This window comes from Furipterus horrens, unplaced genomic scaffold (assembly GCF_987537825.1).
Source record: "Furipterus horrens unplaced genomic scaffold, mFurHor1.1.pri manual_scaffold_1, whole genome shotgun sequence".
Taxonomy (NCBI): domain Eukaryota; kingdom Metazoa; phylum Chordata; class Mammalia; order Chiroptera; family Furipteridae; genus Furipterus; species Furipterus horrens.
In genome coordinates this window covers 49616064-49628837 of record NW_028327171.1, presented here as the reverse complement: position 1 = coordinate 49628837, position 12774 = coordinate 49616064, and the positions used below count along the sequence as shown (strand labels likewise).

Here is a 12774-nt window from a genome sequence, read left to right as displayed (position 1 = left end):
CTTGGCAAGCTTGAGCCATGGCTTTAGTCTCTGTCTCCTTAGGAAAAAAAAAAAAAAAAAAAAAAAAAAAAAAACTCTGAAGAGCAAGTGATTTATGGTATGTTCTTCTAGAAGAGCTCTCTAACCCCTGGCCACTGAATGGACTTTGAAATATGCCCACAGGGATCCTTTATCCAAGGACAATCTCTGAGTGCTTATTATTTACTTTACTAGGGTAGAAGCTCTTTAATCATTGTCTATGCATTTGCTTTAATCTAGAAACTGTCAATTTATTAGCTCATAACATGCCTGAAGCTTCTCACCATCTTACTGAAGAGAGACAAATATAAATTCAAAAGAAGGTTCTAAAAAAGTCAGGTTGATGTGAGAGTAGAATATAAAAAGACAAAATAATATAACAACAAGTTTATTTTTGAAAAGAAAAATTCTGTATTTTGTTTTAAGTGGAGTGACACCATTTTTTAACTCCAGTCGATAATAACAATTGATGAGTTGAGTAAAAGCATTATTTATGATACAACTGAAGTTATCCATTTCAAAGGATTTTCAGCACCAAAGTTTTGGGAAGTTACTCAGAGTGCACATTTGAGAGATGCTTCTGAAAACAATGTGATGAAGAAACCAGACACAGACCATGACCTGTGAAATAAATAAATAAATAATAAACACACAAATAAACAAATAAATAAATGAAAAAATCTCTGACAATCACGACATCAAGAAAAAATAACGTTCAGGGTACAGGGATACGGGAACCAAGGAGAGCACGAGACCAAAGCAGTACTGTATGTAGGGCACATGCTAAAGAAGGTGGCATAAGAGTTCAGAGAGAAAGGACTAAAAGAATGAGTCTATCTTAAAAAAAAACAAACAAAATAACTGCAGTATCCTTGGCTCCTAGATGACCTAAAGACTGGCCCCAGCTGGTCTAATCACTATAATCACTCAGAAGGTTTATCTATGACATTCTTGATCTCTTGCTATTTGTTTCTGATCTTTTTCCCCAGTTGTTTTATTATTAAGTAAACATTTGCTATTTTTTTCTTTTTTACACAAGATACTTTAAATATTACCTGGCCCAACCTATTCAGTTTACAAATGAAGAAACCAGGGCCCTAAGAGGTTAAAGTATATTGCTCAAAGTCATCCAGGTAAAGAGTATCACAGGCAGGACTAAAATCCTGGATCTTCTAATTCCCAAATCATACTTCATTCCAAGAGTCCATTCTTTCTCTCAGATAATCACCACTTTCCTCTTAATCATAGTGGTAATTTCTGCAAAGGTAGAGAAATGGTGGAGGTCTAGTGTTAGATCTTAAAATTAGCATTTGGGAACTATATATCTATAAATAATTACTGGAAATTGGGAGGGAGACAATATCATCACATTTCTTTTCAAGAGGGTCCCAATACAACCTTCCAGAATACTGGCTTAAAATAATAAGTCTGTCTGCTCTGTCAATTAACTATCCTATTATTATTTTATTACCAGAAATAGAATTTAAGGATTCAAAGGATTTTAGAGATCACCTAAACCTGCTTTCTTATCTTATGAATGAGAAAGATGAGGTTCAAAGAAGCAATCTTACAAGAATCATAGAATACTAGAATTTGAAGAGGCAAAGGATATTTACTCAACTTTAATTTTAATTTAGAGAAATAGAAGCACAAAATGTACTTAACTATTATAATACCTGTGTTTTCCACCACCTATAATTGACAACTGTTCATATTTTGTAATATTTACTTCAAACATTTTTATATAAGAAATAAAACTATGCAGATACAGGTGAAAAAAGCTTTTTACCAATCCTTAGTTTCATTTCCCTCTTTATCAAGCCAGGGGCAGCCGGTATTAGAAATTTGTTTGTGAATTCTTACAACGTACTTCATATAATTTCATATCGTCGTCGGCAGCCGTCCGTCTCAAGAGACGATGGTGTAGCTTCTTAAGTGTCTATCTGCACCGCCGAGAATGGTTGTGCAGTCCGACTCGGGAGTGACACGGTATCTGTCTCCTCCCGTGTTGAATTGACATCTTGCGATGACGCTGGAGTGTCCTCTCCAGTGAAGCTGAAGCTACAGAGCCTGGGCAGGGTGATATGGAGGGTCTGCTGTTGCCCATGCAGCAGACCCCCCCTCTCTTCGCAGCTGAAGGGTCCAAGGGAAAGATGGAGTCAATACAGCTTGGCTTCAGGTGCGCCGCAGGAGTTGCCGGTGTTGACTACAACGTCAAACCGCCTTAGGGACTCCGGCTCCGGATTTTCTGTCGGGGTTTACTCCCTTAGCCTTTCCCCTGAAGAGGTATGCCGCAAGGCAGCGGAGGTTTTTTGGAGTCAGAGTTTTCCTTCTCTGATGTGCCCTGACTGGAAGATCGAACCAGCGACACTTAGCTCGCAGGCCGACGCTCAATCCACTGAGCCAAACCAGCCAAGCATAATAATTTCATATATGCATATAGATATCAATGGATAATACATAACTTCTGTTAATGCCAGGGGTCAGAGACTCTTTATAATCAAAACAATTTTGATTTTATCTGATTGTATATTATTCTTTCTAGAAATATGCAGTAGAACATTATCATAAGACAAAATTGTGAACAGCTTTGAACTAACACATCCATTTCACAGACAGGTCAGAGAGGTTAAGGAACCTGCCTCAATGGATATTGTGTTCTCATTCATTGAGAATCCAGTTGTCCTCCCTCCTACACCCATTTCCACATTATCTTTTCACAGAAAATCCCACCTGGTTGTCTTTTTTAAGTGCTGTAGATGTTTTTCTGTATCATATTTAGAAAGCCACATTTCTACCCTATACGTCCATTCAGAAAAGAAACAGTTCTGAAGTTGGGAAATCTCATATGAGAAACAATCTCTACACTTTTAACTTCTCGCTTTGTTTCGGACAACAGGACAACCAGTCAGACACCAGGCTCACACACCATTATGAATCTGTCAGCAATTAGAATTCTAAACCCTATTCAGTTTTTACTTGCTTCAATCAACTTGTCACTGCAGTGAGGATTATCTACTTTCTCAACATAAACATCAACAGAAGTGAGTGCAGTGGCTTGCGTCCTTGGCAGAGGCACAGCCAGAGAGAATGTTAAATAGCACATTTTGCAGACAGGAGGGATCTGGGGCCTTAATGGGCCATAATTAGAGGGGGCAGAACTACACTAGCCTTTGTGGGAGGCTTCAGAATTCTGCTCCTTAAGACTGGGAGACAATTTGGGAGATGCAAAAAGACTCTTGTCTGCTTCTCTGGTCTTCATTTCCTGAGCTGGACAGAAAGGAAAAGGAAAGAAGAAACTGCAATGTTTCCACTCAGACTGGAAGGGCCTTGGGGATCATGCTGCCCAAACTTCTAATTTAAAGGATTAAGAAACTGAGATCCCAAGAGAAAGGAAGGCCGTGGCCAAGGTCAAACCTGTGACAGAGTCCAGTGTCCTGACTCCCAGCTCTGTGCTCTTCCCATCTTCCCATATTGCCCCTTGCAGGGGAGGTGGAAAAGACCTGTGAAATAAACCACATCCTTTGCCCAAATTCTTTTCTTAATTTTCCATGGCACCCAGTGCTGCAAAAGACAAAGCTACACCGTGCAATAAATGTGAGGACAAAGCAAGCCCACAATGCCAGGGACACCTAGAGAAAAGTCTCATTCCACATCTTCTCTTCTGAAGATACAGAGTATGTAAGGACACAAGTAGACGTTCATTTTATTCCTTTCAACACGCTATTTTTCAAATTTAATTTTTATTATATTTTTTCCCATTACTCTTTAGTCCCCTTATACCCCCTTACCCCCAGCAGTCACCACACTGTTGTCCATGTCCAGGAGCCCTTTTTCCTTTTTGCTCGATCCTCCCATCCTTCTAACCTGCCCCCTGTTCACTGTCATCTGTTCTCCATCTATGATCTGTCTCTATTTTGCTTGTTAGTTCAGTTTGACTAATTGTCTAAAGAAGTTAGAGTTGGGTAGAAAAAGACAAAGGGTTTAGAAACATCTATGACTACTACTAGCTAGCATTATATATTGATTTATTTAATCTTCATAACAACTTTATGCGGTTAGTATTATTATTTAGTCTTTGTTTTACAGCTGAGGAAACTGAAGCACAGGGTGTTCTGTAACTTGCTCAAGGTTATGCACATGGTATGGCAAACCAAGATTTGAACCTAGATGATGTGGTTCTAGAACCTCTCTCTTAATCAACAAGAGTAGGCGGACAAACCATCCTGAGTTGTCTGGGACTGTCCCAGTTTTAGCAATGAAAGTTTCATGACCTGAGTAACCCCTTAATTCTGGACAAACTGGAAGAGCTGATCACCCTACACATAATTATACTGACTCTTCTGTTGGTCAATAATTAAACCTAGGCCTAAAGAGGTGATCCCCTCAGGTTGCCATACCTGCCTTTGTCCTCTTGGGAGGCTGGGATCAAAGAAAAAACTTAAGTATTAATATATGCCTAGTATTCCTGAGCAATTGTAAGGTTTTGTATCTTTTTAATTCTCACACACATCCCGGCTGAGGTCTATAGATAAGAAAACAGAGGCTCAGAGAGGATGGGGTCAGTTGCCTAACATCTTAGAGTCAGAAAGTGCAAAGCCAGGATTTGAACCTAGGCAAACTGGAAGATCTTGAGACTTCTTTGTTAAAATAGTGAAAATGAGAAATTCTTTTCCAGATATGGAAATTCACACCTAGCAACTTAAGTATAACCCTTTGAGAATTCCCTCTTTCTGAGTAGAGTTTTGAGCTTCCACCTCCTTCTCATGGGGTATAGAATGAGTTGGCCACAAGTTGGGGCCAATAACTCAGTGTTCTTACTATCTCCTTGCTATATCCACACTGTTTCTTCCACTTAGTCCAGTTGTTTCCAATGAGTGTGCTGCAAGAGGCACACTGGCATGCTGCAAGAATTTTTAAAACACGCAATACCTGATTAGTCAAGGGAGCTGACTTATTTTTCCTTAGATTGTCAGATAAAAAAATGACAAGAGCCAACATGATAGTAGCCATCAGGTGTGAAAGAATCAAAATTATACCTATTTTTTGTCAGATCGGCAAAATATATATATATATATATATATATATATATATATATATATATATATATATTTTTTTTGGTGTGCTTCAGAATTTTACTATAGTTTATGTGTACCAGGAGGTGAAAAGGTTGAAACTGCTGACTTAGGTCATCGCTCCCCTACAGTTGTGTGCATGTGAAATTCCTACCGATTCTTTAAAACCAGTTCAAATATTACTTCCCTAAAAGCCTTCCATGGACATCCTAGTTTAACTTAACCATTCTCTGATCTTCTTTTCTTAAAAGTAACTTACCCTGTTAAAATAGTATCCTAATCTGCCTTACTCTAGACGCACACATGCAGGGAGGAGAGGGGGATGATACCTGGTCCTCTTTGCTATGCTGTGAACCCAATGAGGCTTTATCCTGTTTCCTCTCTCAGTATCTCATAGTGCCAGAGGGGGCACTGTGCACAGTGAATAATTCAGGTGGTTTGTTGAATGAATATGTGTAAATATTAATGTATTTCATTGTGAACTGTGTGATGTTTGTACATGGTGATTTGGATGATGAAAAAGTATCCAGAATTTTTGTGTATATAGGGGATAATTTCTGTGGCACTTCTAAGCCAGGCTCTACTCTAAGACTAAAGCAAAAGATTAAGGCAACTGGCTGGATGTTTGTTTTAGGTACCAGCTTCTATAAAACTTATCTTAGTATCTTCCCAAAATTATTTGGTGTTAAGAATAATGATTTTTAAATTGTTTAATAGAAATACAGTAAATACAGAGTAGAGAGTCAGTTTCCACTTTCTTAGTTATGACCCAATCTCACTGTGTGAACTTTGGTCTTTATTTTGCCCAAACTGTAGCATGATAGTGGTAGAATTACATGATTTCTAGGAGCTCCTCCAGCTCTACATGCCTATAATCCCATAATTCTAATGATTAAAGCAATTTTTTTTCTCCACAGGGACATTCTGTTCCCTACTGCTATAGCCTTGGCATTCAGAAAATTTTGGATGAATAGTGTTATTAACAACACATTGGTAAAGGACCAGTTGTAGCCACCTGAGGAAGAAGAGGGTGTTATGTTTGAAGGAAGGAAGCCAGAAATTCTGGAGGGCCATGATGTGTGAAATGAAGGCTAGGGGTTTAATGAGTTTGAGGCGTGAAAAATTCAAGCTTCAGGGCAGCATTCCCTGGCAGTGTTGAGCCCGGCATGTTTCCATGCCTCCTTGCCCTCTGTGGCGGAGTGCTATTTTAGAATGTACTTGCGCCTGGATCCTCTGACACAGCTGTGGCTGTCTGTTAACTTTTAGGCATGGCTCTCCATTCAAGCAAATGACTCTTGGTCTAATAATGATGGACCTAAGGAAAAGGCAGCTTGAGGAAAGTTGATTGGGGGCAAAAGATGTACAGCAGACCTCACTGAAATTATGATAAAGCAACCTTAGCCCAATGGATCAGGGAAGACAAAAGATTACTCTATGAAGGTCAGAAGCAAGTCATATGTGAAGTCTTACTGGACAGCCCCACCCAGCAAGACATGTTTCATGCAGCATTTAAGAGCCCATGAAAACTCTTTTTGCCATTAATGTTCCTTTCTAGCTAGGACATAACCTCTTTAGACTGTAACCCATGGAAAAAATAAAAGCACCGATGAGTGATTTCACCATGCTCCCACCCTTCTCCCTCCTGGAATCTCTTCCAGGACCCAAAGTGCAGAGCTGTCAAGTCCTGCCCTGAATGCTTTGGTAAAGTGGATGCCCAGCCCAACTAAAGAAGCTGTGTCAGGGTCAGGTTAAGTGCTCCAGCTGCTGGAAAGGGCAGAAGTGGTCACCATAGAAACAAGTCACTCATCAATCATTTAGTGATTCACAAGGAAATGACTGGGATGCAAAGGGGACTAGCATCCCAGGACAGAATACACCTTTTTTCCTTGAAGAAAGCTGGCTGACTACATTCTTCAAAAACAAGGCAGCCACTTCCAAAACAGAGTGAAAATGGTGAGGGTTGTTTTTGTGTCCTGAATTTAGAGCTAAATGTTACAGTGCTCAGAGTCTGTGAAAGAAGAAAGGTTCCTATCTGTGTGGATTTTGTTCTTGCAAACAGTTCTATTAGAACTCAATGTCAGAGCAAGAAGACAACTTTGTAACTTGTCCAAGTTTCATGTAGTGAATCAATGAGAGAGCCAGGTCTAGAAACAAGATCTCCTGCTCCATATATGTTAGGAGTGAGGGTGGGTTTTTACAATGAATTAATAAAGGTTAAATAAATTAATAAAGATTAAATTTTAAAATACTTCCTTCAATGGGACCTTTCCACGGCTGTGAGAAGAGCCTTAGTAATGTATTCCTGGGGATCCTTTTTCTTTTTTCAGTTTTCAAAAGTAAAATATGTTAACTGCAACTGGTTAAGAATGCTGTTCCTTTCCATTCCATCTCCCCCCCTCAGGCTGGAAGTTACAATGGCTTTGGGCATTTGTGAGATCTGTCTAAGGGCAAGTTGAGATAGGATAACATTTAGTTGGAGTTTAGTAAGATATAATTATGTGGTTCCTAGTCACTCTTGGGAAGAGTTAAGTTATCATTTATCTTGATGTAGAACTGAGTTCCAAGAACATATCTACAACCAACTAGTACCGAGATTCAAAGGAAGGGCAGGGCCTAACTTTAGGCCCTGTGGAGATACAAATGGGCCCTGAAGCTTCTGTACAGGAAACATGAGGGTAGCAGAGAAGAACAAGGTTTAAAATATGCAGAACCAGTAGGTAGTCTGTAAAAATTCTTCTAAATCTCATATCTCACGTGTGACAGAAACTTGATAGGCATTTTCTATTATTGATAATAAATTGTGAAACTGAATGAAACTCTTCTAAACTATCAATAATAATTTTATAAGACTGCATTTCAATCAACTAAAGAAAAAATAAATTACCTATTCTTTATAAAGAAAATAATTTTTAAAATATATTGTCATAGGAAGCGGTGACCAGCCAACAAACAGTCAACAATGGATATTTTATGTTAGTTAATAAAAGTATTGTGTTCTTTTTTGAATTTAAAGAAAAATTATAGTACTTTTTTAAGATTGTAGTACTTATAATTTGTTATAGTTCATAGGGATGTGCTTTGTCATTCAGAAATATTTATTTTTGTGTCTAATTTTGCTTTTATAGTATTATTTTTTTCTTCTTAAAGAAAGCCCCCATGTCATATAAGCCACATTAAATCTGGATATTTAATGAGTTTACATTAGTCATAGGATTATTGAGAATGAGAAGATATGTTCTGGGTACATTTTGTGAATCAAGAATTTATCCTTATTGTACAGTCACTTCAGCAGTATCTTCATTGAAACTTAGCGATTTAGAAGTGTTCAGAGTCTTGTTTCGTGCACAGGAACGGTTCCCCGGTGCCAATCCATTTGGGTCAATTCCATTGCTGGTAACAGGAGCAAAGCTTTATATAATACTTTGCTATTACTCATCAGTGTAATGTTTGTATACTGCTTATTCCCTAAGCAACAAAGCCATTTACTCTCATTTGATTTTTACCAAATTTACTTGATCTTGTGAATATGCACATTTGTGAAACACAATGTGTCTGAGGACTGGTTATTCTAACCCATTTATAGAAAGCGAGACCTCAATGATACTGATGAATTATTAAAATTTGAACTACTCAATTTTATCTCTAATGTATTCTCTACTTAGAGAATTGCTGTGAGAATTAAATAAGATGATGTATATGAAGTATCTTAACCTAGACACTAGCACATGAGTGTTTGGTAAATGTTAGTTTAATGTTAGATGATTCTTTACCCATAGGTAAACATTTGCCAACTTGGGTTCATACAACACCCAGATGCCTGCAGGCATTTCTACAGTTCCTTGAAAGAAAATGTGGTCACAGTACATGAACTTTGAATTTCTTTGCTCCAACATGAACCATGGATTGTAGAACTGAAGCAAGAAACCAAACCCATAACATTTTTTGCAAACTTGAGTGGTTAGGAAACCTTACGGAGAACAGATTTGTGAGCTGATAAGTCATCAGAAAGTCTAACCAACTCTCAACTTACTTCCCAGTTACACAACTTTGGTCAAGTCATTCTATTTATTTCTATTTTGATTTCTTTACCTTCAAAACAAGAATATTAATAACTTACGGGCCAATAAGAAAATAAAAAATAATAAAACATTTGGTAAATTTGAAGATGCATAGAGAATGATTAATTATTTTGCACCAGAAAATGAAGCTGGAGAACTAAAGCAAACCAGCAGGTAATTTGTCTCACGTTCCTTCTTTGCCAAGCCCCATCTTATTTTCCTCAGAATTATTAAGTGAAAACAAGTGAGGCACACTTAACATGTAAATGTTTGCAACTTGGATAACGTAGATGTAAATACATATTTGACAAAAGGCCAAAAATAAGAGTTGCTAGAGAAAAGCTAGGAGTATCTCACCCACACCTTTATTTTCATAGAGGGGTGATGAGCTAAAAACCAAAGATGATAAAAAAAATAAAAGTGATACACATTATTTAAGAAATAAATATAATAAAGTAGAATATAATAAACATTTAATGAGGAAATGGAAGAGTAAAGTTCAGTATTAGCTAAGTCTGGTTCTCTCATAAGCAGAAGTCAATGGATGATATCTGGTGTTGATAAATTAATACATACAAATAAAATATTTTTTTCTGTTATGACAGTAACTACCAACAGAACCAGAAACAAAGGTTCTTAAAATAAGTTACACTAAGTTGGAAACAGAAAGAAATGAGTTGTGAAGCTATTGGTGCCCAACACAAGCTGTTCTGTATCATTTGATTTTCTTTACCATTTGATCAACTATGGAAGGAAAAATAAACCACCATTAAATAAAGCGCATTCTTATTTATCTTTGGGGGCATCATGACAACCTTGGATGTTCAATACTGTTGTTACTAAGAATTTTAAGTTTAGCCGTCTCTTCTTTTTATTCTATACCTGTACTGTCTAGTAAGATAAGCACTAGACACATGTGCCTATATGAGATTAAATTAATTAAAACAAAATAATATAAAAAATTCAGTTTATAAGTTTCACTTGCCATATTTCATGGCTAATGGCTACTATGGTGCATAGCATAAAGTGATGGAATATTTCATTATTGCAGAAAGTTAGGTACCCTCTAAGGAGTCTGTCCTAACAGAGGTTTCACCTATTACTCATTCTGTGGTGACTCCCTGACTTGTACCTCTAGGCAAACATCCTGTCTCCTGAGCAACAGCCCTTCACAGGCAACTGCTGATTAGACAGGAATATTTTCACTTGATTTGCCATAGCCCCTCATACTCAACTTATCCAAATCTGAATATACTATATATCTTGTGAAAGCTTTTCTTCCTATATTCCTACCTTCACTTTTGGAACCATCATCTGAAAAGTTACTAGAGTCAGATGGTACATCTCTGCTGCTTGCAAGCTTCCTCTCCTTGAAGCTGACGATAGATTCAGCTCATCACTTTTTCCTGACACATCTCTTCTGGCTAGAGTATCTACCGGGTCACCATGTTCTGATGATTTTAGGTGTAGCCTACACTTCTGCTAACTGAACTCTGTTCTAAAACTGACAAGATTCTGACTTATGATCTGCACATCACTCAACTAGTCTTCTTTATGACTTTTTAAACCTCAGTAAAATGCCATTCCTCGCTTTTGTAACTATGATACATTCTGAGTGTTGCTGTATGTTTTGATGTAACCACAACAAAGTCTGGGAAATAAAAAGACTTCTGGTAAAATGAAAATACTATTTCTTTCTAAAGTCAGAGAGAAGACTTACGTTGGTCTGCTGCTTTGTAAAACCAGACCACAGAAAGGCAGTGGTTTCACAGGAGCTTAAAAATGTGCTACTGAAATGGGTTGAAACCAAAATGACTGTGGCACCAAGATCACAAAACCGATTACTGATAGATAGCCTAATATGTGTAAAGATCTGTGTTGGAAGAGAAATCGGATGCTTGCAAAAAGTTTGTAGTCAATCAAGGGAGAAAATGGTTTAAGGCTATCTTTTGGAGATAAGTCAAGTTATGGATCCAGTAAAATGACTGGCTTAACATTTGTTCCAATCTTGTTCTACTGCGTCTTTGGTACTACAGACATTAGAAAACTATTATAATTCTCAGATTTCTTTATAGCTAGATTTGGATGTGGTTAAGTTCTAACTTAATCCAGTTTTCTATCGATGAGTGCACAATCTTAGCCAAGTTTCTTAGCTTCTTTGTACTTTGCTTTTCTATATTTCCATAGGGATTGTGACATTAATGTATTCTTGAGAGGAATCTGAGGACTCATTGATATAGTGGATGCAAAGCCCTTAGCATACAGCCTGATACCTTTAAACACTCAAAAACTTGTTGCAGTTACTACTAAGATGAAGGAATGGCTCTTCCCATGTCCTTCTTCAGAATAAATGAGGAGAAAGGGGGCAGAATGTGTCACATTCATTTTGTTCTTGCAGATCTAGCAGGCACAATGTGGCTCTGGAGCCAATAGGTGTAGTGGACGCTCCTGATCAACAGATTGTAGCTTAGGTGTGGTGTGATCCTGGTACCTGCCGTTGGGACAGCAGCTTCCTAATTGCCTAGCTTCCTGTGTATGGCAGAGATAACTCAACTTTTGGTGGGCCAGTTTTGCAGTGTTGTTCAGAGAATCACTTCTGGAGTCACAGCCTAAAGCTTGTGCCTCCAGCTTTTGTAACAATATTGTAAGTACTTAATTCCACATGTTACACACTTTGTGTTTAAAATAGTGAGATAGTTTATATTATGTGAAACTGAACCCAACATGATATAGACAGAATGGAACAAGTGACATCATATATCTTCCACTAGCAAACTATGATGGCTTCGTGAGGTATATGTGATGGTAACTGGGTCATATCCCTACTCTAGATCTGTTTTCTTATAAAATGAAAAATAGTCTTGAGGTAGGACATAGAAATGGCATTCCATTTATTTTTCCAGCTAGGATAAATTTCCTTCACTACCATTTTTCAGGACAACCATGGTGTAGATACCACAGCTGTCTACTTTCAGATGAGGCAGCATATCAAATGGAACCATTTGAAAATCAAGTTCAAAATTGTTTCCTCAGTCCATTGGTTGTAGGAAACTGTCTTTGAAACCACAGGTATGGGCACCGTAGGCTGCACTACTATTCTTAATACTTGGTGACCGATGGTCAAGTGCTCAGTCTCTACTAGGGTCCAGTAGCAATCAAAAAGAAAAAAAAGTTACCTAAGAGAACGGAACATCTTTGTTTAAAATACTGAGGTCTATTCAGTGATTCACCTATAGCAGCTGGCCAAAGGTTTCATGAAGGATCCCCATCTGCCACAGACACTTCAAGCACCATTGGATCTGCTGGGTGTACAGCCAAGTGATAAAGCAGCTGGCACAGCAACCTGAACCTGCTCCAGATTTTTCTCCCATTCTGTGACTCACTCAAAATTAGCAACCTTTTGGATTACTTGTTCAATGGGTTCAAATAGCAGACCCACGTAAGGTATAACTTGCCTCTGTTATCTAAAGAACACCATTAGGCATTGTGGCTTTTCCTTAGCAATAGGAGAGCAGAAAATTTCCAACTGCCCTAAAAAGTGTATCTTGACATGTCTCAGGCCACTGATACCCTAAAAAAGTCTCCAGGATGGGTTTTGGTGACAAAAGCCACATAATTGAGGG

The 12774-nt window shown here is 37.9% G+C and overlaps 1 protein-coding gene across 1 annotated transcript in view; it reads right to left on the bottom strand.

Moving 5' to 3' along the window:
* Positions 1-435: 435 nt before the first annotated feature.
* TPRG1 (tumor protein p63 regulated 1) overlaps positions 436-12774 on the bottom strand; it is a 142041-nt gene continuing 129702 nt past the window's right edge. The window contains exon 5 of the mRNA XM_090275265.1: positions 436-639. Within this exon, the coding sequence (XP_090131391.1) occupies positions 547-639 (93 nt within the window). The 3' untranslated portion in view covers positions 436-546. The remainder of the gene's footprint in view (positions 640-12774) is intronic.